Source organism: Capricornis sumatraensis, chromosome 3 (genome assembly GCF_032405125.1).
Source record: "Capricornis sumatraensis isolate serow.1 chromosome 3, serow.2, whole genome shotgun sequence".
NCBI classification, from domain to species: domain Eukaryota; kingdom Metazoa; phylum Chordata; class Mammalia; order Artiodactyla; family Bovidae; genus Capricornis; species Capricornis sumatraensis.
In genome coordinates, this window is record NC_091071.1 from 62,196,737 (window position 1) to 62,224,240 (window position 27,504).

The 27,504-nt window shown below is 37.2% G+C and overlaps 1 protein-coding gene across 1 annotated transcript in view; it reads left to right on the forward strand.

Annotated features, from left to right (window-relative positions):
• Positions 1-8,556, forward strand: part of SESTD1 (SEC14 and spectrin domain containing 1) — an 88,064-nt gene extending 79,508 nt beyond the window's left edge. Inside the window, exons 13-17 of the mRNA XM_068967938.1 lie at positions 644-725; positions 1,431-1,553; positions 2,360-2,551; positions 5,215-5,336; positions 7,865-8,556. Coding sequence (XP_068824039.1) covers positions 644-725; positions 1,431-1,553; positions 2,360-2,551; positions 5,215-5,336; positions 7,865-7,994 — 649 coding nt within the window. The 3' untranslated portion in view covers positions 7,995-8,556. The remainder of the gene's footprint in view (positions 1-643; positions 726-1,430; positions 1,554-2,359; positions 2,552-5,214; positions 5,337-7,864) is intronic.
• The last annotated feature ends 18,948 nt before the right edge of the window (positions 8,557-27,504 follow it).

A 27,504-nucleotide genomic window follows, 5' to 3' on the forward strand; every position in this document is an offset into this window, starting at 1 on the left:
TACACGGAATTGCATGGACATGAAGGGGATGGATCAGAGCTTAATTGATCAAGTCAGCTTAAAATTTTAATCTGTATGTTATCCAGGGAGACCACATTAAAATCTAAAAATACTCTGAATTGTGTTTCTTTCTATCCAGAGATCAACAGAATTTTTTTTTCTTTCTTAGGAGCATAGATGGGAGGTTTTTTTTTTTTAATTCAAAATTAGATATTACTCTGGTAATGTAATATAATGAAAAGTTTTAAATTTTTTATTTCCTTGGGGCATCATTCTCTAAACTAGTATTTTAGAAACTTTATGTTTTTGTCTTCGAAGTTTGTTTCATGCTAATTGGCAGTTAATATTTCTTCAGGCTTTAGTGTACTCATGTGTTTGTGCTTTGCTTCAGTATTTTGTACAATCCATACAATAGTCAAGAGCGTTTATGATTCAGTATCTTTCAGGTATTTTGAGGTTTTAATGGAACACAGATACAGATATCCTTAAAATTCTTGCAAACCAATACAAAATAGTTACAGTCTCCATAGTGTAAGACTAAGTATTTTAATACACTGTAAAATATGTTGTGCAGATTGGTGGTGTTATACTAGTTATCCACAAGACTGAAATGTTTCCCTAAATTCGTGTTTGGGTTTATTAGATGTGAAGACATGGTAGATGTGCGAAGATTAAAGATGCTCCAGATGGTACAGTTGTTTAAATGTGAAGAAGATGCTGCCCAGGTAAAGATCAGTCAAGCATATTACGTACTTGTCTTTACTTAGAAAATTGATTTCACCTAACTGTAAACAGAAGTGTTCTTTTCATGGTCCTAAGTAAATTCATTAAATCAGATTCTCATTTATCCTGTTGAAGTAATAAAAGTTTTATATTTCCAGTAATCTTACTGGTCTCGTTTGACTTACTTTTCAATGAAATGCTCTGTTGAGCTAGAAATTGGAATTATTTATTATTATGATTTGGTTGTCAGTTATATCCCAGGATGAAGGCTGGTATAGTTTATTGCCTTTTAACCCACAAGAGGGTTTTGTAGCTAGATAAACAGTTTGCTATTTCGCATAGTCAATATCAAAAAACATAGCTACAACTTAACATAGAAGAAACTTAGAATTTTAAGTTGTAACATTGTCTGTAATGCGATTCCAGTAAGATCTATATTACATAAACACATGGATTTTATTAATATAAATCATGTGATGTTAATTTTAAATGAGTACTTGTCTTTAATAGGTCTTGTCTTTAGATTTTAAAAATTTTAAGGAAGAGGAGAGATCATTTACTCATGTAGCTTGGCACTGAAATGAGCTATTATGGTTATAATAAATAGGTTAATCACATGATAGTAATCTTTCTTTTTATTAATATGGTATTTTGACATACAAGGTAAAAACTTATGAGTCCAGGTTGACTGACTTACTTTCATTCAGGCAGTAGAATGGCTCAGTGAACTTCTGGATGCTCTTCTTAAGACACACACCAGACTGGGGGATGACGCTCAGGAAACGAAAGTTCTGCTGGAGAAGCATAGAAAATTTGTTGATGTTGCACAGGTGCAAAACTGGTTATCTTCCTTTTCTACAAGCTCAGTGTTAAATAGTTTTCTACATGTTTGTAATGTGACTTAGCCCTCCAAGTCCAAGAAGGTTAGTTATATTAATCCAGGAATATAGAACTAAGAAAATGTCAGCTGATGAATCAAAACTAGCCTGTATAAATCTGAGAGGGTTTAAGTTTTCCTGAATACAGGTTCTGTAGCTGCCTCTGATTTATGATATATTAATATATTATGGTAATTGTAAGGCAGTAATCGTTCATTTGTAAAAGTTACTATGAAGTGTAAGTTAATATCAGTAAATTGGAAACCCTAGTTTCTGCATCTCAACAGTGTCAGTGTTACAACAACATGATTTTTTTTTCATGTGAATAGTATCTTAATTTATTTTCCCTAATTACTGAGTTCATGTTGTTAACAGTGTGGTTTCCTATGTGGAATATTAAGTGCCCCTTTCCACCCATTTGTTTTAATTAATGGGTGAGCAGATTTTTTTAAATTGATTTCTTTCTTTGTTTTATTTTTTTATTTTTGGGGCTGGTGAAATTGAGCAGACTGAGAGGAAAGCAGAGTAAGAGAGGAAAGCCTAACAAGAAATAAACGTATTAAAAATTAACTGGAAGTATTGCTTCCCCTTAATTATTTATGCAGGCAGCCGACTTGTAGTAAGTAGTAAGTGCCAGTGGACTCGTTCATTATTGACCTCTAGTAGTGTTACTTGCTTGCAGCTGCAGTCCTTCTGTTCACTTTCCTGTCCCTCTCTTGAGGATTCTGTTGTAACTTTGTGTCCACTCTCTTCTTCAGAGCACTTACGACTACGGAAGACAGTTGCTGCAGGCCACGGTGGTGCTGTGCCAGTCTTTGCGCTGCACCTCTCGATCATCTGGGGATACGCTTCCCCGGCTGAACAGAGTGTGGAAACAGTTTACGATCGCATCTGAAGAGAGGGTGCATAGGCTGGAGATGGCTATTGCCTTTCACTCAAATGCTGAAAAGGTTCGCTTTCTTAAAAAATGTAGTTTCAGTCGTGTTCGTTATGTATGTTTACAATGTGTTTACCTTGTAATTTTATGATTATTCTGTTCTTTAGAAATTTATATGCATTCCATTGTTTGAAGTTTGTTTAGGTATAATGTCTTAGAAAGTTCAAATCAGATTCTTGGTAAGCCGTACCAAGGTTGGAGTACTGTGGTTAGAGGAATTGAAACCATCCAGCAGTCTCTGCTCAGCACCGTGTCTCTCCCCACCAGACCTGATGCCCAGAATGCACTGTCTGTCCTTTCAGGTGTCATGATTCGCACTGTTTCATTATGCCAAGAAAGGAAACTGCTTCACAAACACTACCAATTGTCATAAATTTTTTAAAAGGTCACGTTGTGATTTTGATAACCTTTTGAGACTCTCCAGGTAAAATTACAAGAGTAAGGATAAAAATGAAACCTTTTTGTTTTCATGTGTTATCTTTAAAGAATCATTCTAGAATTTATTATTTAATGAATTCATTAATCCCAGAAACTAAAAGTTAATATGCAGTATTTTATTTGGGCAAATTTTCAATAGAACCATTTTCTCAACTGCACAGTGAAAATTGATAGCATCCAAGTCTTATATTTCCATTCCAAAGAGGAGCCTTACTAAGTAGTTAACTTTGTTTTGATTTCTTAATGATGAAAGTTTATATGTAGGGGATATTCAATGCAAGTTAAGTTATGAGAAACCTAAGATAGCCTTGGTCTGTAGGACAGAAGAGATACTGCCAGGAGCCTCAGGAATTAAGCAGTTTCTGTTTGTGTTATGCAGCACATCTGTTGGGAAATGTCCACATTAACTCTTACTGAGCCAGTTACTAGACTCTACAGGTCATTTTTTTAGTGTAAGATGGGCTGACTGTTGATGAATGAAAGTATCCAAATGGCTTGACTTATTTATGTATTGATTGTTTCAGTGAAAACTTTTTATTGAACTATACTACTAACATAGAAAAATGTGCAGCTCAAATGTTCTACTCACTGAATTTTCAGAGTGAGGATGCCTGTGTAATCAGCACACTATTCAAATAAGAGAATGTTACCAGCACCCCAGACGTTGTTCTCCATCCTCTTTTAATCACAATGCTTCTGCTGGCCTCCCCAGTGTGACCACTGGCCCAATCTCTTAACACCACTGATAATTTTTTAGGATACTACTCTTAAAATGTATCTGCAAAGACATTTAAAAATCTAGATCTCTTTAAGAAGTTATGTAAGAATGAATATATATTAGTTGCTCGGTTATGTCCAAGTCTTTGCAACCCCATGGACTGTAGCCTGCCAGGCTCCTCTGTCCATGGAATTATCCAGGCAAGAATACCAGAGTGGGTAGCCAATCCTTTCTCTAGGGAATCTTCCCAACCCAGGGATCGAACCTGGGTCTCCTGCATTGCAAGTGGACTGTTTACCATCTGAGCCACCAGGGAAGCCCAAGAATGAGTATGATTGAGAATTTTTTCACAGAATATTAATATTCCTATTTTTTCTGGTACATGGCTTTTATCATGCTTATAATAAACTCTGCTTAAGGTTATTTTATTATGTCAACTTATGTAAAACCTTTTGTTATTAGATGTTATTTTTCTTTTGGGTGGGTTCTATTTCATACTAGCAAGCCACAACTATAAGCAAACTGCATAGCAAATTATAGTGATTAGGAAAATATTTAAATTAAATCTGGAATTTTATTATATGAAAATATCCTTTATGAGTAATGCCAAAATAAACATAATTGGATTCAGAAAAGTATGCAAACAAAGTTGCAAAAATAAATTATTTTTATTCTGTCTCAAATTTTGCAGATTTTTTTCTTGGAGGTAAATTTTTAAAATTAGTAGTATTGTTTTAAATCTAAAGTGTATCTTAGACTGATAGCACATCTGCATTTGAGGCTAGACACACTTCAAGAGCTCACTAACCATATGTACCTAGTGGCTACTATGTGGGTCTGTACTTACAGCCTTAACTATTACAAATCACAGCAATTTCTTCTTTCTTTTGTACCATTTAAATTTAAATAGTGATAATTAAGGAAAAAATAATATCAAGGACTGTAGAAATTCCAAATTTGAATTAAAACCCTATCTATTAATATTTTGTTTTTTAGTTTATATCATGTAACTCAAGTCAGCAGATCTGTTTTAAAAATAACTGTGAAGTTTCTAGCTAGGGAATCACATTGTTATGTGTTTGTACTCTGAGTATATGTTGTTATGTGTTTATATGTATTTTTTTCATTTGTGAAGTTTGTAAGCTCTTTGAGGTCAAAATCTGTTTCTCATTCACATCCCAAGCCACTACATAAAGTGAGTATTCAACAAATAGTTAATTAATGTATGAAAGAATACTACTTCTTAAGCACAGTTTCAATTTAATTCCAAGTAATAGTCTAGTGGGTTTTTTTGGAAATCACTATAGAACTCTTCTTATTCCAATTATAATATTATTAGTGTGGGTTATGTGTTTGATTTTATTTGAATTTCTTGAGTCCGCTTTGTCAGTAATCAGTCTTCTATAACATACATGAAGATTCTAAGAACAGAATAGAAACACCTTCAATCTACTAAATTTTAATGAACTTGGTTGCCTTTCTGTGTCTCTTGATTGATGTTGCACTTTTATTTGTTGCAGATTTTACAAGACTGTCCAGAAGAGCCTGAAGCTATTAATGATGAGGAGCAGTTTGATGAAGTTGAAGCAGTCGGGAAATCACTTTTAGATAGACTAACTGTTCCTGTAGTTTATCCTGATGGGTATGCTGCATGTTCTTACAATTTGTGCTTTTATCAGTAAGGTCTTAAAGTAATATCAAGAGAAGAAAGTCTGTTTCTAAAAAGTCCTAGTAAATTAGCTTTGGTTCACATCTTCAGTATCTGTAATAAATTAGTTTAAAATGAAAAGAAATCCCTACTGGGTTTTTAACAGTGGCAGCAGTTGGTACTTGCTGCTATCAAATGTATTGCCCTCGATAGCTTATTGTAGAAGAAAGATCATTGACTAGGTTGACATACTGGGTTCTAGCCTTGACTGTGATGATAAGGAGTCAGGTAACTTTGAACTTCATTCAGGGAATGGATGGGGAGGGGACTGTTTAGTGTGCTCAAAATATGTACCTTATGTACCCAGCGCAAAGCTAAACATTTCACCTATAGGCTTTTGACCAAACAGTGCTAGGCCAATACAGTTATTGTGATTTACAGATGAAGAAACTAAAGCTCAGAAAGATTAAGTAAGTTGTCAGGATATCACAGCTTCTAAGTGAAATTAGAACATAGTTTCAGGTCTGTCTGGCACCAAATCCATTCTCTTTTCCACTGTGCTATGTAGAGTCCTAATTTCTTCATTTGTAAAATGATGGGGTCATGATTTTCACATTCCTTTCCATTTCACATCGTTGATGATAAAAATAGGAATTAACCTCTTGCAAATAAATGGTCCAGTAAATGAATCATAGTAGCTTTATCCCCAGGGAGCTAGATCTTCTCAATGAAAACAGTTTGGTGGTAATTCAGAGGATATTTAACTCAAACAATAGAGAAACCAAACCACTGAATATAAGTATCCTTACATTGTAATATAGGGCTTTCCTGGTAGTTCAGTGGCAAAGAATCCGCCTGCCAGGGCAAGAGACATGTGTTCAGTCCCTGGGTCGGGAAGATCCCCTGGAGAAGGAAGTGGCAACCCACTTCAGTATTCTTGCCTGGGAAATCCCATGGACAGAGGAGCCTGGTGGGCTAGTCCATGGGGTCACGAAGAGTCAGACACAACTGAGCAACTAAACAAAAATGCCAACACTGTAATATAGTGTAGTAGGTGTGATTGTGGACTCTGGAACCAGATTTGTTGGGTTTAAATCTCAGCTCCACCACTTACTAGCTGTGACATCTTGGGCAAGCCACTTAACCTTTCCTGTGCCTCATTCCCTCATCTAAAAATAGAAATATATTTTCCATACCTCCTTGGGTTATGTGTGAGGGAGTTAAATGAGCTAAATGTATATAAACTACTTAAAATGATTATCTCACACATGATAAGTGCCACAGCTAATGTGTCATGAACTTCAAAGGATTATTTAGAATTGATATTGAGAAGATATAATGTTATTCATCATCTATACATAGATAATCTCTAGTCATACCTAAACTTGAATAATCAGAAGTAGCTTTTAAAGTCATGTATATCTCCAGTGTGTAAAAGAGAAAAAAATCTAAAAGTTTTCTAAATCCAGCTGGTAACAGTGTTAGTAGGGTGCTTCTGGTTGGTCCATTCCAGGACATCACTCCACCAAAACCTCATTTCTGTGTTTCACAGCCAGTTGTCACAAAGTCAGTCTCATTCTACTCAAATCCTCCCAGGAGCATCTCCCCCTGGTACTTTTGCATGGGCTGCTTCTCCCCTGTTCTACAAATAGTTCATGTGTCATTTTCGTTTTTAGAATGGAAGAGTCAGTTAGTGCTGTATATTCAGATTTCATAACTTTATTATTTGCAATTATTATTCCATTCCCTTTTATGTGGTAATTTGTTTATACTATGTAAAATTTGACAGTGAGCTTAGTCATGTTTATCTTTTGTACCATTCTCCTAGACCAATAAAAGAAATAAGGTGGTCTCTCTGGATTCCCTGCTTGAAGACCCACGTTCAGATTCTGTTTTTTCCACTGTGTGATTGTAGTTCAGTCATTCGTTTTTCTAGGTCTTAGCTTTCTGATCTGAAAAGACAAAGAGCTAAACCAGATTATTTCCAGCAACTCTTTGAGCTCTAAAAGATTCTATGACTCTGAATACTGTGTCTTTGCAAATAGGATAAAATTAAATGATTTTGCGTATTAATGTCCCAAATGATGGCTTACCGTCAAACGGATGTTTTACTTGCCAGCTATATTAAACATCTGATGACCGTAGTCCTTGGCACTGAAGTACTCATACAGATTTTATATTTGTGTATCTATGGCTGCCAAGCTGAAAGCAGAATGTTGTTGCTGTTGCACTGTTTGTTTATTTGTTGCATTGTTTGGTTTATTGAGATTATCATAAGTATACGTGATAGGATATTTATACCATTAATATATATTTTTCCATTTTAAAAAATGTTTTATGCCATTTTAAAAAATGTTTCTCCTACCGAATTGCTACTCAAAGATAAACAGTATGGTCTGCAAATGAACTAACGGCATACCACGTAGGTAATTTTTATGGTAATTTTTGCTTCCTTTTGCATTCACTGCACAGTCAATGGGTTTGTATTAATCTGATGGAGCTTTTTCTGTTTTGATTTTTAGAACTGAACAATATTTTGGGAGCCCAAGTGACATGGCTTCTACTGCAGAACACATCAGAGACAGGATGAAACTAGTTAGTCTCAAAAGGCAGCAGCTGAGACATCCAGAAATGATGACTACAGAGAGCTAATAGCTGCCTTCTTCCCAGAGACCTGCTGTTCGTAATACCGCATGTCGTCAGCATACTCCAGCGTTAGCTACAATACGTTAAGATGCATTTCACAGCCAGGATAAGCCTCATTTCTTTCCATTACACATTTCTCTCCACATGTTAACACCTTGTAATTACCAAGGCAGAATTGTTTAACATGCTTTGAGATCATAGACTCCAAGTATCTTAAAAGAAGGAACTGTAAACATTGCACTGAAAACCTGCTTTAAAGCTTTACCTGACCTGTCAGTTTGTAGATGAACAACTGATAATAAGCTTTGAATGGTGCTAATAAGAGTTTAGAAATTCTCTCTATAAAAAATGGTTGCCCTTCCTCCCCAGGTGATGTAGTAAATTTAGACTATAGCTCAACTGTTATTAGTAGACAGTGGTTGTCCTCAAAATTTTGCTTTGTAATTCTCCTTCAAATTTGATTATTTTTATTGTGTCAGTATGAAGAAAAACCTTCAGATTTTTGATATATCATATTCATTAAAAGACATTTTCCTATTTGTATTGATAATGTATTAAAAGTTGTTTGTGCTTAATAAAAGCCTTCTTTTAAACACCTTATTTAATTTGGTGGTTATATCCTGTTTCCAAACATGAGTGCCTTAATTAAAAGGGCATTCTTAGGCTTATGAGGATGGTTTAATATTTGTTTTTTCATGTTGGTTGCATGTATTTTAGCCAGGAAATTCATATGTAAGCATGTATATATAATAAATAAGCATGTTTTATCAAAAAAATTATTGTGAAGAAAAGTTTAGATCTTAGTGGAACACTCTCATTTTTCTCTTCTTCAACTTAAAAAATGTTATCTAAATTACTAACTGTTCTGAAAATATTTTGTCTTTGGGAGAGGAGGGCTGGGAAAGGCATACACATAGTTACTTAAATGTCATCCTTTATCTCAGAGTAATCTTTCAGGAACTAAAATATCAATTGTTAATAACATTTAATTTGTCATGGTAGACTAGATGCAAGATTCTGGTGTAGAATAATAACAAAAATTGTACACATCTTTTAGAAATTAAATATAAAATGTTAATGCTTTTAAGTTTATATTAAGTTTAAATGGTAAAATACATATAATTTTGTGTTCATCTTTGTTTCAGAAAATGTTTTTAAGAAAGATTAAAAGCAATTTTATAGTCTGTGATCAATACAAAATTATGCAAAGCATGCTCTTTTCTTTCCATTGTCTACTGAAATGCCCATGTATCTTCCAGTGGAAAAAGCTCCTTCTGAGCCTGCTGGTTTTTCCAGCCTTCTTCACTGCCAGACTTGTTGCAGAAACCCATATGCATTGCCCCTGCATCCTCAGCACTCCCTGCTCAGCACCTTGCAGTCTGGCTTTACAGAGCTCTGCAGTGTAGTGGTTTGCAGTGGGCTCCAGTTACTGAATTGAATGATTTTTTTCCCAGTTTGCATTCCTCTCTCCTCCTCTGCCTCTGCAGCATTCCTACCACGGAGCAGCCTCTCCTACGGTGTTTCCTCCCTTGACGCTGTTACTTTCTGTTGTAACTCAGTCTAGTCACATAACTGTTACTTAAAATGCATCTACTGAAATGTGCCCTCTCAGATTCTGTCTTCAGAGTGATTCTGGATGTATCCTGTCCTTAGGGTATCTTAGTTATCCCAGTGTCCTGTGTTATGTATCTGGTCCGGACTTCTCAACCTGTACTTTCAGCTACCTACTTGCCATTTTCAACTTGGGTGAAGTTATTTATCATATTTTTTTCCCCTTTCTCAGAGTAATTTTGGTTTGAGATACAGTCCTTTTTAACGGACATGCCAGGAAATATGGGGGCTATGTTCAGCTGCTCCCTTTTATGCTGCCACTGCTTCTGAGAACATCCAGAAAGGCTTTTTCTTTATTTGTTAAGCCTTAGTCTTTTAGGGTTTAACTTCTATGAGTATGAATGTCTGTGATTCTTCATTTCAGTCCTCATGACGGTGCTAACCACATGCCACAGTTGTTTATGTCTGTACCTGCTACACTATGAGCTCTTTTGAGGGAAGGAAACTTGTGGGCCTGACTTCTCCCATTCCCGGCGTTTTGCTCATGGCATAATAGTTACTCTGGAAAAGCCCCTGATGCTGGGAAAGACTGAGGGCAGGAGGAGAACGTGACAGAGGATGAGATGGTTGGATGGCATCACTAACTCAATGAACATGAGTTTGAGCAGACTCTGGGAGATAATGAAGGACAGGGAAGCCTGGCATGCTGCAGTCTGTGGGGTCACAAAGAATCAGACATGCCGTAGCAACTGAACAATAATAGTTGCTCAGTTCCCCTGGATGTCTATTGTAAGGGTTAGTAATAATTCCTCTTGTATTGTAGTCTGAAGTATGTTTTAAACAGATTTCCTAAAGTTAGAACTGACTGAGAGAATCTACTCATTAGGAAGTCATTTGATAGTTTTAGATACTTAGGTAATTGAGATAGTTGTAGTCAATATCTATTTCTCATACTGAATTTCACAGAACTTTTTTATTTTTTGTTAAGACTTTGCCAGAAAGGAACTGGATTGTAAGTAAAGAGACTCTCTAATTCTACCATCCACTCCCCTACTTACTGTCAAATGAGTTAATTTTATGTGCCTTAATCTGTCCTGCCTACAGCAAGAGTGAAGTAAGGCACATTTGGAAATATTTGGGGTTGAGTATTTCAAGTGAAGATTATGCTTTTAACACACAGTAAATATTGTTGCTTTTCATTTGTAACTTTGCTCCTGCTTTCTATATGTGTATCCAAATACCCATATACATAGTTATGAATGAAAACCAACAATGCCCTAATGTGATTTTTCTTCATAGGATCATAGTTCACTAGAATACCTGTGAAGGAAGTGACTTCAGTCTGTTTGAAAAGACAAGTTCTTTGTAAATCATAAATTAACATTGGCCTGCAAATAGAGAAAGAACCATCATTTTTAATTGGTACAATATAGGCTACAACTCGGGCTTCCCCAGTGGCTCAGCAATAAAGAATCTGCCTGCGATGCAGGAACCACAGGAGACGACGGGTTTGATCCCTGGGCCAGGAGGATCGCCTGGAGGAGGCATGGCAACCCATTTCAGTAATTTTGCCTGGAGAATCCCATGGACAGAGAAGCCTGGCAGGCTACAGTCCATAGGTCACAAAGAGGTAGACACGACTGAAACGACTTGGCACACGTGCTATAACTTCCGCATTATCTTAACTCATCTCAGGGAGTTATTGAATGTTAATTAGGCTAGCTTAATTTTTTTGTTTTGCTTTGAGTTTTTCTTTTGTCTTCATGTCATAAATTTGCTCCTGTGTAAGCTAAGTATCTATGGACAGTTTAGGCATCTGTTCACACATGTCTAACCCAGCAAAATTATGATGTGAAGATGATAACTTCCTTTCAGATAAAATTGACTGTATTCCAATCTTCATTGTTGGTCACCTGATTCTACCATGGTAACTCGTGGGTGATAAAATTGCTCAGTCTGCCAGCTAAAGACGTCGGCAGTTCTAGGCTTCTTTGCTGTGTAGAGGATTGGATGCTTCCCTCACGTTATAGGTCTTTAATTTGGCCAGTGCTCCGAAGCATTACCTGGTATTAACGTGTGTGTTTCACTGTCAGTTGGTGTGCAGGGTGTGCTATTTAGTGTATTATTAGTGCATTCTCCTTAATATGAATATGGCAGTTACTTTTCTGATAGTGCTGAGTAAATCATACATAAGCCCGCTATGAAAAATGGCGTGATTGTGAGATTAGTTGAACCTGTCTCTGTACTGGCTTTGTTTGAAGAAAGACTTCATAATTCTCTACGACATTTTAAGTTCCTTGCCTGAAGGATTGGAAATTACTGTGTACTTTTCCCAGCCCCACAGGACCATGGTAAAGTACTGTGGTTACTAAAAACTGAACATAACTGCAGTTAAAATCATCCCCATCTTGAGTCTATTGAAAACACTATAGGAGATTAACTGGTAAATAGCAGTGACAAGAGATGTATGTTTGAGATATATTTGTTTAAACCTCAAAAGGAAACATTATCTAGGGTTAAGAAGGTGGACTAGAATATAGCTGACCAGTTAACCTAATTAGCAAAACTTAGCTAGAGTTACCTTTCAGTTAAAAAATAAAGAGCTCCAGTTGGGTGTGGAAAATTTCGCTCCTGGTATATGTAGAGGGGCAACAGTCACCTTGAGGGAAAAGGAAGTGCAGGTTTAACACCTGACATTAGTTGACTTAGGTGTGTGCTGCAGAAAATCTAGTTTTAGCCAAGAAACATAAATAATGGCAAGAATAGTACAGGAAAGGTTGTAAACTTAGGCTAAAATAAGAACTGTAGTGAATATAATGAAAAGAGGTGGAGTTTAAGTACTTCAGAATCTGGTTTTGGCATTTACTAACCTGGGTGAAAAATCATTAAACTTCTCTGAACCTGTAAAATAGAGAAATCATATCAAGTAATTTTAAGAATGAAGTATAATTATATTAAAAGTCTTGAAAAATAAAATGTTATTCAAAATGGAAGGATTATTATCTTTCCAGAATAAAATGAGGAGCATTCTTTAATCGTGTTCTTGTCCCAGATGGCAAGCACGGGGTTTTGGGGGAAAGGGAACCTTGTCTGCTCACCTCCCAACACTCCCATTTCCCCTCCATTCCGTATACTGACAATACTGAGGGTGGGGCCAGTGAGCTCTGCAGTAAACAGCAAGACTTTTAAACCTGACAAATCAACCCTGTTGTGGCAGGATGATAGGCCAGCCAGATGGAGGACACGGGAGGAGTATCTTCTACTTTGAGGTTAACAGGACATGATACAATTCCATTGAAAAGTAAGAAAGTAAGTAAAAGTCGTACTCATGATCTTAGTGAGTCAGCACCAACCTATAGAGACAAGAGCATGAATCTGACCACCATCGGTGCTGTAATGGTTAGAGAAGAGCAATCCTGGTAAACTTGGGCAGCGATAATAAGAGGAAAAGACTGGTCCTGTAATAGAGGCTGATAGAACTGCGGGTGCTTCATGAAATAGCATAAATACATGGGAATGTTGGATACTGAAAAAGGCTCATGGGTATGATGCTGAGTAATGTGACTGTAGTATTTTAAAGCAGACTTGAAACATGGCAAGACTAGTCCATGCGCTTGAGGAAAAGGCAGAGCCTGTGCTAGAACAGGAAGAACTTAGAGATCACAGGAAAGGCCAGAACTGTAACTACACACTGTGCAAGCAGTAAGTAAAATTATAAAAAAAACCAAGATTATTTCTGTTAGAAAATTTTTAGGAGGCAACACACATGATACCATAGATAATTACATAGAAATTCTTGCGCTGTGTGCTCAGCCACGAAGTCATGTCCAGCTCTCTGTGACCCTTTGGAGTGGAGGCTGCTGGGCTTCTCTGTCCATGGAATTTCCCAGGCAAGAATACTGGAGTGGGTTGCCATTTCCTCTCCCAGGGAATCTTCCCGACCAGGGATCAAACCCGCGACGCCTGTTTCTCCTGCATTGGCAGGCGGATTCTTTACCACTGAGTCACCATAACTAAAAATAGTTACCAGCTTTCAATAGTAGAGTAGCATTGTTATGAATCTTAAGTCAGGTTTGTGGAATACTAACTATTTCTGACAAAAGGCTATAGGAGTCTGAAGCCATTCTTAGTGATCCTCACGGTGTCCCCTTAGAAGTATTTACAAGTCAGATGCCACCTCTATATGGTGTCTCCAAATGTGTCATTCCTGGAGAGACAGGAGGCTGACTCCGATGTCCTTCCATTGACTAGCGGACACCTGTTCGCTATGATGAAGCCTTACATCGTGTTTTAGGTCTCCACATCTTTTCTATTACAGTTACTCTGGTTCTTTCTTAGTATTAAAAATCAGTAAAAATGTGCTTGATTTTTCCCTTTAGAATGTTTTTTCATCTTAACTGTTAGTCTACACAACCAACAAAGCAGATGGAAAATCACCTTGACAATTTTAAGTCAGCATAGATCCAAGAACTGATTACTTACCTCACACAGGAATATCCTTTCACAAGCTCTTAAGTTTCTAAGTTGACCCTGTTGGGAAGAATTTATGATTATGAAATCAGTAATGAAATTCTCAGCAGTATTATTTTGTAAGCAGTGTGCCCTGAATTTTTTTCCCCAACAGTTTTATTATAAAATTTTTCAAGCATATAAAAAAGTTAAAATTTTATAGTATGCTCATCACCCAGATGTTAGTTAGCATTAACTATGCTTTGTCACATATCTATCCATCCATCAGTTCACCAATTCAGATTGTTTCTGATGCATTTTAAATTGAAGAAATCTACACACTTCCTACTGAATACTTCAGTCACTAGCTAGAATTCAGTATATGCTTACAATTTCACTTTCATTTAAAATTTGGCATACAATGAATGTGTAAGTCTTCAGTGTGTATCTGCTGGGTTTGGGTAAATGCATACAGTGCTATCAAAATATAAAATACTATTTAAAAATTCCCATGTTGCATTTCCAGTCAGTCCTCTACTCACCCACATCCTCCCCCGCAGGCAGCCACTATTCTTTGTTCTACCTTAAATCAGATCTTGTGTTCTAGATCTTTGTGTAAATAGCGCCACACAGCATGTGTCTTTCTTGAAGGCTTCTTTACTTACCATGTTTTGGAGATTTATCCACGTGGTCATGTGTATTAATAGTTAATTCCTTTTCTATTGCTGAGTAGTATTCCATTGTATGACTGTATTACAGTTTATTTATTCATTTTCCTATTTATAAATACCTGGGCTGTTGGCAGTACTGGCGATTGTAAGTGAAGCTGCTATGGTTATTCTTAACACAAGTCTTACGTGAGCATAGGCTTTCATCTCTCTTGGGTGAATACCTAGGATTAGAATTTCTGTGTCATAGGGTAGTTTTGAAAGAAACTTCCATATCTTTTTTTTCAATGTGGGTGTGCTGTGTCCTGGGTTTTCACTATATTTTGAATGTGTAGAAAACTGTAAACTATTTTTATGACCCATAATCTGAAGTATTAGAAGTGGATTTGGAATAGAAATGGCATTCTTCAGAGTTGGCAGTTAGTGTTGAAGGACACAAATGCCTGTCTGCCCAAAACAGCTCCCCACGTGGTACCTATCCCTGAAATTTTAGTGTAACTCCTTGAATGATTAAAGTACTTAGCCAAGCATGGTGATAGTATTAGCTAGAAGAAACAGCATTGGTTTGTTATATTACTAACTTTTGCCACCCGTTTTCAGTAGGCAAAGTAAGACTGATAGAAGATTCATTCTGTGGAAGGGGTATTAAAGAACATGTCCTACTGGTTAGTCCCAGGTACAGCAGTGTGAAAGAGAAGCATCTGGACGGAAAATCCCCCAAACGGTGGTCAAGAAACCAGAAAACGGGGTGGGGAGAATTCTACCTCACAATTGTGCTTAGGAAGTAGCTATGTTTTTGCAGGACATTTTAGCCTTTACAAGTCAAATCATATTTTCAACATTGTCTTTTTATTCAGTCCCACCCAGCTACAGTTATTTCACACCCCTGGTGACTTTTATCCACTTTGTCTTACCCTTCTCACCTGTTATGTTACATACAGCAGTTACCTGTACAAGCCTGTAAAATTATAATCATATGTATGTTTCCATTGCTTGTGTTCAAAGATATTTATGTATGGTCCATTCAGTCTTTCTTATTTGATTTTTAAGGGCTGGGATATTTGGCTTCTACTGTAAATCCTTATAATGTTCCACACACATTGTAAATGCAATAAAGATGTTAAAAACTAAGTAATGGCAACAGATTTGGCATGTATTTCTTTGATATGTTATCACTTTGGACAATAAATTTGGTTTCTGTTACTAATGACCTTGGATGACATCCAGGGAGAATTAAGTCTTACTGGTCTCTATAAGATAATCTGATGAATTCTGCATTTTTAAAATCATTCAAATTAGATTTTTTTACGTTACTTTTTTTTCCTATCAATATTCTGTAAAATATTTTATTAAGACTAAAATTCAACTCCTTTGTTCTGAAATTACCTGGAGTCTTAGAAGACAGAGACTAAACACACTTCACCTGTGCGCCTCTTTCCCTTGTCAAAGCTCCCATCCTGCCTTCCCACAGGCTTAGCACAGAAACTCGGGACTTTCTGTAAGTCCCACATTGTCAGAAATTGTTAGGTTCTCATCACAATGGCAGTGGTCAGATTTCCTTTGTTCCTACCAATAAGTCCATTTTTAAGACTGCGAAGGAGAGAGTGTATTTGGGGTTGGGGAATGCATGTTAGAAGAAAGTTAGCTGTACTTCATATGACACATTCATATTATGCTGAACATAATAGCGGCTCCAGAATGGCTGCCAGGAATTCAGAGTTGCCAGAATTTGGAAGCTGGCAAGCCTTGTTGGATGAAGTATATTTGAGTGATAGTTCAACATATGAGCAAGAGATATATATACATATATATGGAAAAAGTTCACTTTCCCAACTAGTGTCCATCCTTGCCTCTAGATTTCCCTTTAGACACGATGGATTCACAGAGTTCCACATTCTGCATAAAATCTACACAAAAGTATTCTCATAAACATAAACTCTTAGGAGAAAGTTAAAATGAGAGGAAGAAATACCCAGTTTTTGCCGGGACTAGAGATAGTATTTAACAACAGCAACAGCAAAAAAGATGGAAAAACTGAAAGGGAACAATAAGCAAAAAGCTGGTTTGTGACCATGAGTAAGTAAAATATAATGGTTAGCAAACCATACTCCCGTATTAAATAGTCTTGTACTGCACCAAACCATAACTTACTTACCTGGCAGTCTAACTTCCACTTAAAGTGTCTAATCTTGAAAAGATTTAATTGTAAATATGTTTATAGAGTAAAAAGTTGACAACAACCCAAAGATTTGAATAAATTTATCCTGTAAGTTTAAAATATTGTTACAGAAATATATTTTTTGAAATTAAAGTATTAGAAAGGTATTTATGGTATATTATTGAGTGGGAAAAGTTCCAAAACTATAGAAATGTTATAACCCATTTAAAAATGAAAATAACTATAGAACTTAAATAAGTTATCTTTGAAATGTGGAATTGATAGATCATCATAATTTTCTTATGGTTGTTACTTTTCTGATTTTTCTGTTCAAATGGGTATTTTTAAAGATCTTCTAAATAGAAAATGCCTAGCAAGTATATTCTGAAGTATCTGTTGCAACAAGGTGAAGTAGGCAAAAATAGATATGAAAATCAGGGAGGATGGAATCTTTAAACTCAGTATACTCTTTATTTTCAAATGCTACAAAAAGTACATCTCATTGAAGTCTTAGTATTGGAGATATGTAGACGATAACATCATGAATTTAAATACTTTAAGAATATGTGCATTAAAGTCTGCTTACATCCCTCTCTTCAGGTCTGTTTCAAGCAAATTATTTTGTATAGGACAATGCTCCATTTTAGAAATGGACAAGCAAAAAAAATACTCTGAGAATATCAATAATAATTCTGTTGCTGCAGGTTGGTACTAATGAAGCCATGCCTGTATTGGAAGGGTCTCGTTCCTCTATCCCAGGATGATGAGTTAATCCAAATACCTCAAGATAAGTATCTATTCTTAGTCAAAGACTGGAAGAGAACGTGAATGAGTCAACAGCAGACTTTCCTATCTTTCTAACCCATTTTATTCTTTATCTAGAACACTCTCAGAATAGGACTGTTAGCTGTACCCACTTGTCTACACAGTTGAGTCTGCAGGGGAGTCCTATAGTGATGACAGGGCCAGGCTTTCCTTAGAGTGTTCTGTTAGAACTGGGGACACATTTTCCCATAAGAACAATTAAAATGCAATAGGTCTTCTTCAGCTACACTGTGGATTAATCAAGCTACTCAGTTGGATGACCTGGAAATTTAGTTAGTATTAATTTTATCATTTGTTGCAAGTTGTGAACTGACCTACCAGTAGCTTTTTAGAACATATTTATTAGTTGGAAACTGATTGTGGTCAACTGTCCTTTTTTGCTTTATTCCTTAAAATTCTGTTAAATATCAGAATAAAGTATAGTTATTGTTTTTAAATAGTATCTTAGGAAATAAAAATATTAAAAGTAAAACTGCCCATAATGCAGAAGATACACAGTTAATGTTTGATGCCCTCCCTTAACCTAACAATATTATATACCATTACTCAACTTTTATTTTCTGCTGTTTGTGGTCATTGTAACATAAAAATTTCCCTTTATTAATTTTTCCCACTGTTAGTCAATAGCTGTGTAATATTCAATAATAAATAGATACCATAACTATTATTACTATTAGATAAAATGTTTTATTTCATTCCTTTTTCTTTCTTTCTTAATGCTTTGATAAATAATGCTACAGTGAATGTCCTTGTACTTAATTGTAATTGTGTCTACACTTGAGATAGATTCCTTAAAGTAAAAATATTGGATTAGAATGTATCCATATTTTAAGATTTTTGATAGCTGTGACTGAATTGTTTTCCAGAAGCAAATTTATGCTTTGCATCAAAAGTGTGCATTTCATGGGTTTCCTTCTCGCATGAAGTGTTATTTATAAAAAGTCTTTGCAAATTTTTGAAAAAAAATTTATTTTGTATTTCTTTAACTGCCATGATGCTGAAAATAATTAAATAATTGGTATTATTCATTGTATTTCCCCTTAATGACTTGCCTGTGGTTTTTGTTGTTGTTGGTTTTTTGTTTTTGTTTTTGTTTTTTGTATTTTTCCTCTGGAGTTTTAGCCTTTTTTTCTTATTTGTTCATAGAAAATTTTTATATAGCAAGGATAATAATTCTTTATCATATTGGAACAGTATTGCTCCTAGTTTGTCATTTTTTTTAATCTTTATGAATTTTGATGATGTTAGTATGTTTATTTTTATGGTGAAATCTACTAACCAATCTTTTTGATTTCTTACATAGCCTCAAAGCATAGAAAAATCCTCTCCTTCTGCTTAATTTTTTTTTCCTCTTGTAAAGTTTTATTTTTCACTTTTAAATCCAAAAGCAATTTTGATGAATTATGTGAGATAATGATCTAATATGATAGATTTTCCCAAACATCAACTGTTGTCACCATTATTATTGAATAGCCTGGCCCTCCCACTGATTTCTGATACTTCTGTGAAAATATATTGAGTTCCTAAGTTCCCTGGGTCTGCTTCTGAGTTTGCTGTTGTGTTCCATTGATTGGTATGTCTGTCTTTTGCCAGTCCCACACTGCCTTTAAGACTGCTTCCAAACAAAAGAAAAACCAGAAGTTCCTTGTAGGAGCATTACAAAAATTAGCTCTTTCCTACTGAAAGAATATTTTTGTGACATAAGTTAATAAAATCCCTGGCTGAGTGTAGGTGTAGGTGTCAGCAAATTTAGGGGGATGAAGACAAAGGGCTATACGCTTAAAGATGATTAAGACAGAAGGAGGTAAGTGAAGAGCAGTAGCTGAAAAGTGTATTACTTGAATGGGCACAGTACGCAACATGGAGGGAGAAAACAGGATGCAGAATTCAGAGAATAAAAAGTATAATATAAGAAATACAAAACAGCCAGAAAATAGTGAAAATGGAAGGGTAGGAGAAAATGGAGAAACAAGATGAAGTTTTGCAAGAAGAGAATAATGGCTGTAGTATTATAGTATAAATATATGAAGTATGTTTGCAATAGTATATTTCTATATAAAATGTAAAATACAAAACAAGGCCCAACCCATGGGGTAAATAGAAACGTACAGGAACAGCATGTTGTATCAACATTGATGACAGATGAATCAGACTGAGACAAGACCCAGGTCCTTAGACTGTCCTTAGAGAGCTGATTCTCTCATATGATCAGATTAATAGTAAAAAGAATTTGCAAATGTAGCGCTTACCTGGATATACTTGAAATACTTGAAATTGTTAATTTACAGTTGACCCTTGGAAAACATGGGGGTTAGGGGCACCAGCCTTCTGCTGCAGTTAAAATTCCACATATAATTTTACAATGAAACCTCCATATGCATAGTTTCACCTCTGTGGATTCAGCTAAGTGCTGATTTTGTAATAGTACATATTTATTGGAAAATCCACATGTAAGTGGACTCATGCAGTTCAAACCCATGTTGTTTATGGGTTAACTGTATACTTTTTCAATTTGTAAGTTTGCTGTGGAGTTATATAAGCTTTGACTCTACAGTTTAAAGCCCGTGTTTGACAGTCTTGTTTTTGATGTTGGATTGACATGAGTTAAACTTCATAAACCTTATAATTTTGGGTATTTAATGTATCTAGGTCAATTTCCTTAATAAAATGAGATTAGTAATAGAAAATACATGAAAATGTTTCTATGGTAGTTACATGAGATCATAAATTCTTTAATAGGTAAGTTGACATACAAGCAGCACCCTATATTGAAAATTTTGTCTGTAAACTTCCTAACTGCAAACTCCTTGAGGGAAGATACTCCACCTCCTTCCCTGATGTTTTGCTGTGCCAATATTAGTTTTTAACACATTTGATCCTTTAGAGGGCTTTTCCTTCAGGGATAAAAGTGTGATGATGGGAAAAGAGAGGGCACAACCACAGGTTTGCTTTCTGCAGGCCCACTCTCTGAATGTAAAAAAGCCATCTCTTCTTGTCAAGAGTCTCCTCCAAATGCAACTTCATCAAGAACGGGCTGTCGTTTTAGCATCAACTAACACATTAGGATAAGAGCCCTCTGATGTGGACTAATAACCAGTAAGGGCAGGAGTGGGTAGCACAGAGGCTAGGGGCCCATTGCAGGTGGTGGGCAAAGGAGACCGGAAAGGAACAGAGACTGAGAGGGTACAAAAATGAACCTGTATCTTTCACTTCCCCATGAGCTACTCTTATCTATTTTATTCTGCAAAATTTTAACATCCAAATGTACTTAGGAGGTGGAATTCTGTGAAGAGGGTCTAAATAAAATGCATCCTACTTATTCCTCTGGAGCATACATTCTGAACCACAAAGCTTCCTTCCAATTCCTTAATCTCAAATTTTTTTTTTAAAGAAATGAGTTTAAGTTCCTGCTTGAGTTTGATTAAAATGTGCCTTTGCTTCAGCTTTGTTACTTACTCAGGTCTCCTGGCCATGAAGGAGGAAATTAAGGAAACTATTCAAATTAAGGAAACTATTATATAACTTGGATATCTTCAAGCTTAGCCACTCTGTGGATACTAATGGCAAGAGGAGTGTTACATTGCATTGAGTGGGTGAGTGAAAGTCACTCAGTCATGTGTGACTCTTTGTGACCCCGTGGACTGTACAATCCATGGAATTCTCTAGGCCAGAATTCTGGAAGGGTAGCCTTTCATTCTCCAGGGGATCTTCCCAACCCAGGAATCAAACCCAGATCTCCCACATTGCAGGCAGATTCTTTACCAGCTGAGCCACAAGGGAAGCCCAAGAATACTAGAGTTGGTAGCCTATCCCTTCTCCAGGGGATCTTCCCTACCCAGGAATCAAACTGGGGTCTCCTGCATTGCAGGCAGATTCTTTACCAGCTGAGCTACCAAGGAAGCCCCATCCAACCTCTTATTTCCCTAAGATATGGAGGGGGCAGGCTGGTGCAGCAGAACCTCTAAATTCTGTGTAGGAGAAATGAGCCCCCCAAATACCTTTGGATTTGAAAATCAATAGGGAGCATGTTTAGGAAAGCTATAGAACTATAGGGAATGGAAAACTCGCTCTTAAATGACATACCTGCAGACTCACTCAACCTGAAAACCAGCAAAAAAAACCCATCAGGTGGAAAAGTACATAGATCATATGTAAAAGGGATTCACTTACTAATCCTGAAGTATCTGCCAGAGAGCAAAGAACCAGTTGGGATGCTCCCTTTGGACTGAGACACTAGTGGGAGCCATTTTTTTGTGACCCCAGGTTATGTAATGTCAGCACTGGCTGGCAAAATAGTAAAGTTCTCTCTCTAACCTGTTAGTGCCAGTGGACATGCCACACTGAGGGCACCCCCCACCTCTGCACCTCAGCTGGGCCTCACAGCCAGCCAAACAGTAGCTTTGCCCACCATCATGTGCAGTAGCAATGGCTGGACCCTGCAGCTTGTCTGAGGTCCAGCCTCACTGACCAGGGCATCACACCAGTAGCTGTGTCTTCATCACAACAAGAAGGCACATAGAACCCACAGAGAGGATGCCTCTTGAGCACCTGGCTCTGGTGTAAGTAGGATTGTACCTCTAAACCCTCAGGACATCTAAATTAAGCTACTGCTTCAAGACTAGGAGAAATTGCTGATTTACCTAAATCAAAGTAGCAAACACACATTTAGGTAAAATGAAAATACAGAGGAGTATTGTCCAATAGAAAGAACAAGACAAAACCTCAGAAAAAGACCTAAATGAAATGGAAATAGGCAATCTACCCGATAAAGGGCTTCCCTGGTGTTGCAGAGGTTAAAGCATCTGCCTGTAATGTGGGAGACCTGGGTTCGATCCCTGGGTCAGGAAGATCCCCTGGAGAAGGAAATGGCAACCCACTCCAGTATTCTTGCCTGGAGAATCCCATGGACGGAGGAGCTTGGTGGGCTACAGTCCACGGGTCGCAAAGAGTCGGACACGACTGAGCGACTTCACTTCACTTCACCTGATAAAGGATTCAAACTAAGGGTCATAAAGAGACTCAATGAACTCAAGAGTGGATAAACACAGAACTACAACAGAGATAGAGAATATTGTTGTTGTTCAGTTGCTTAATTGTGTCTGAATCTTTGCAACTCTGTGGACTGCACCACACCATGCTCCTGTGTCCTCCACTATCGCCCGGAGTTTGCTCAGATTCATGTCCTTTGAGCTGATGATGCTATCTAATCATCTCACTCTCTGCTGCCCCTTCTCCTTTTGCCTTCAGTCTTTCCCAGCTTCAGAGTCTTTTCCAATCAGTTGGCTCTTCACATTAGGTGGTCAAAGTCTTGAAGCTTCAGCTTCAACACCGGTCCTTCCAGTGAATATTCAGAGTTGATTTTCTTTAGGACTGACTAGTCCCCGCAGGGCTAGGGATGCTCAAGAGTCTTAGAAAATACAGAACAGAAGTTACAACTATCAGAGAAACAATTCCATTTACAGTTGCATCAAAAAGAATAAAATACCTAAGAATATATTTAACCAAGGAGGTGAAAGACCTGTACACTGAAAACAATACAACATTGATGACAAAAATTGAAGATGACCAAAATAAATGGAGAGATTTCATGTTCCTGGATTGGAAGAATTGATAATTATTAAAATGTCCATTCTACTCAAAGTAAATCTGTAAATTAAATACAATCCCTATCAAAATTCCAAGAGCATATTTCACAGAACTAGAATGAATAAATCTAAAATTTGTATCGAACCACAAAAGTTGCCAAATGGCCAAAACAGTCCTGAGAAAGAATAAAACTAGGCATTATGCTCCCTGATTTCAAATTTTACTATATAACTATAGTAATCAAAATTGTCTGATGCTGACACAAAAGCAGATAGCTCAATGGAACAGAATTGAGAACCCCAAAGAAATTCACACATATATGGATAATTGGTGACAAAGGAGCAAAGAGCATACAATGAAGAAAGTTCAGTCTTTTCAGTAAATGGTTTTAGGAAACTGGACAGCTACATGCAAAAGAATAAAGCCTAGAAGCCTATCTTACAGAATATACAAAAGTTAACTCAAAGTGGATTAAAGATTTGAATGTACTACTTGAAATCATTAAATTCCTAGAAGAAAAACACAGGCGATAACCTCATTGACATCAGGCATGTGGCTGTGACTCCAAAGGCAAGGGAAACAAATAAACAAATGATACTATATTAATGCTACTGGAGATCAGTGGAAAAAATAACTTCAGAAATAATGAAGGGATGGAGCCAAAGCAAAACAACACCCAGGTGTGGATGTGACTGGTGATAGAGGCAAAGCCTGATGCTGTAAAGAGCAATATTGCATAGGAACCAGGAATGTTAGGTCTATGAATCAAGGTAAATTGGAAGTGGTCAAACAGGAGATGGCAAGAGTGACATTCTAGGCAAGAACGTCGACATTCTAGGAATCAGCTAATTAAAATGGACTGGAATGGGTGAATTTAACTTAGATGACCATTATATCTGCTACAGTGGGCAGGAAACCCTTAGAAGAAATGGAGAAGCCATCATAGTCAACAAAAGAGTCCCAAATGCAGTTCTTGGATGCAGTCTCAAAAACGACAGAATGATCTCTCTTCATTTCCAAGGCAAACCATTCAATATCATGGTAATCCAAGTCTATGCCCTGACCAGTAACACTGAAGAAGCTGAAGTTGAATGGTTCTATGAAGACCTACAAGACCTTTTAGAACTAACACCCAAAAAAGATGTCCTTTTCATTATAGGGGACTGGAATGCAAAAGTAGGAAGTCAAGAAATACCTGGAGTAACAGGCAAATTTGGCCTTGTAGTACAGAATGAAACAGGGCAAAGGCTAATAGAGTTTTGCCAAGAGAACGCACCCTCTTCCAACAACACAAGAGAAGACTCTACACATGGACATCACCAGATGGTCAACACCAAAATCTGATTGATTATATTCTTTGCAGCCAAAGATGGAGAAGCTCTATACAGTCAGCAAAAACAAGACCGGGAGCTGATGTGGCTCCGATCATGAACTCCGTATTGCCAAATGCAGACTTAAATTGAAGAAAGTGGGGAAAACCACTAGACCATTCAGGTATGACCTAAATCAAACCCCTTATGATTATACAGTGTAAGTGAGAAATAGATTTAAGGGACTAGATCTGATAGATAGAGTGCTTGATGAACTATGGACGGAGGTTCCTGTCATTGTAAAGGAGACAGGATTCAAGACCATCCCCATGGAAAAGAAATACAAAAAAGCAAAATGGCTGTCTGGGGAGGCCTTACAAATAGCTGCGAAAAGAAGAGAAGTGAAAAGCAAAGGAGAAAAGGAAAGATACAAGCATCTGAATGCAGAGTTCCAAAGAATAGCAAGAAGAGATAAGAAAGCCTTCCTCAGTGATCAATGCAAAGAAATAGAGGCAAACAACAGAATGGGAAAGACTAGAGATCTCTTCAAGAAAATTAGAGATACCAAGGAAACATTTCATGCAAAGATGGGCTCAATAAAGGACAGAAATGGTATGGACTTACTCCTTGGAAGGAAAGGTATGACCAACCTAGATAGCATATTAAAAAGCAGAGATGTTACTTTGCCAACAAAGGTCTGTCTAGTCAAGGCTGTGGTTTTTCCAGTGGTCATATATGGATGTGAGAGTTGGACTGTGAAGAAGGTTGAGCGCCAAAGAATTGATGCTTTTGAACTGTGGTGTTGGAGAAGACTCTTGAGAGTCCTTTGGACTGCAAGGACATCCAACTAGTCCATTCTAAAGGAGATCAGTCCTGAGTGTTCATTGGAAGGAATGATGCTGAGGCTGAAACTCCAATACTTTGGCCACCTCATGCAAAGAGGTGACTCATTGGAAAAGACCCTGACGCTGGGAGGAACTGGGGTCAGGAGGAGAAGGGGATGACAGGATGAGATGGCTGGATGGCATTACCGACTCAATACACATGAGTTTGGGTGAACTCCTGGAGCTGGAGATGGACAAGGAGGCCTGGCATGCTGAGACTCATGGGGTTGCCAAGAGTCGGACACGACTGAACAACTGAACTGAACAGAAGCAGAAGATATTAAGAAGAGGTGGCAATAATAAACAGAAGAACTGTACAAAAAAGATCTTCACAACCCAGATAATCATGATGGTGTGCTTACTCATCTAGAGCCAAACATCCTGGAATGTGAAGTCAAGTGGGCCTTAGGAAGTATCACTATGAACAAAGTTAGTGGAGGTGATGGAATTCCAGTTAAGCTACTTCAAATCCTAAGAGATGATGCTGTGAAAGTGCTGCACTCAATATGTCAGCAAATTTGGAAAGCTCATCAGTGGCCACAGGACTGGAAAAAGGTCAGTTTTCATTCCAATCCCAAAGAAAGGCAATGCCAAAGAATGCTCAAACTACTGCACAATCGCACTCATCTCACACAGTAATAAAGTAATTCTCAAAATTCTCCAAGCCAGGCTTCAGCAATATGTGAACTGTGAACTTCCAGATGTTCAAGCTGGTTTTAGAAAAGGCAGAGGAACCAGAGATCAAATTGCCAACATCTGCTGGATCATTGAAAAAGCAAGAGAGTTCCAGAAAAACATCTCCTTTATTCACAATGCCAAAGCTTTTGTGTGGATCACAATAAAGTGTGGAAAATTCTGAAAGAGATGGGAATACCAGACCACCTGACCTGCCTCTTGAGAAACCTGTATGCAGGTCAGAAAGCAACAGTTAGAACTGGACATGGACGAACAGACTGCTTCCAAATGGGAAAAGGAGTATGTTGGGAAAGATTGAGGGCAGGAGGAGAAGGGGATGACAGAGGATGAGATGGTTAGATGGCATCATTGACTCAATGGACATGAGTTTGGGTGTACTCTGGGAGTTGGTGATGGACAGGGAGACCTGGCGTGCTGCAGTTCATTGGGTCACAAAGAGTCAGACACGACTGAGCAACTGAACTGACTGAGTATATTAAAGTAAAAATTTCTACACAGCGAAGGAAAACTGTCATCCTAATTAAATAAGGCAGCCTACTGAATAGAAGGGGTTAATATCGACAATATGTAAAGATATCATAGAGCTCAACAACAACAACAGAAACAACTTGATTAAAAACTGGATAGAATATCTGAATAGACATTACTTTTCAAAGAAGAAATACAGATAGCAAGCATCACTGATTATTAGGGAAAAGCAAATCAAAACCACAATGAGATATCACCTCGTACCTTAGGGTGACTATTATCAAAAAGATAAGAAATAACAAATGTTGGAGAGGATGTGAAGAGAATCCTCATACACTCTTTTCCATGGAAAACAGTATGGAGATCCTTGAAAAAAATTAATAATAGAACTATCATATGGTCCATTTATTCCACTGTTGGGCATTTATCTGAAGAACATGAAGACACTAATTTGAAAAGTAATATACACCACTGTGTCCATTGCCAGAAGCAACAGTTAGAACTGCACATGGAACAGACTGGTTCCAAATGGGGAAAGGAGTACATCAAGGCTGTATAGCGCCACCCTGCTTATTTAACTTATATGCAGAGTACATTATAAGAAACGCTGGGCTGGAAGAAACACAGGCTGGAATCAAGATTGCCGGGAGAAATATCAATAACCTCAGATATGCAGAGGACACCACCCTTATGGCAGAAAGTGAAGAACTAAAGAGCCTCTTGGTGAAAGTGAAAGAGGAGAGTGAAAAAGTTGGCTTAAAACTCAACATTCGGAAAACTAAGATCCCATCTGGTCCTACCACTTCATGGGAAATAGATGGGGAAACAGTGAAAACAGTGTTAGACTTTATTTTGGGGGGCTCCAAAATCATTGCAGATGGTGACTGCAGCCATGAAATTAAAAGACACTTGCTCCTTGGA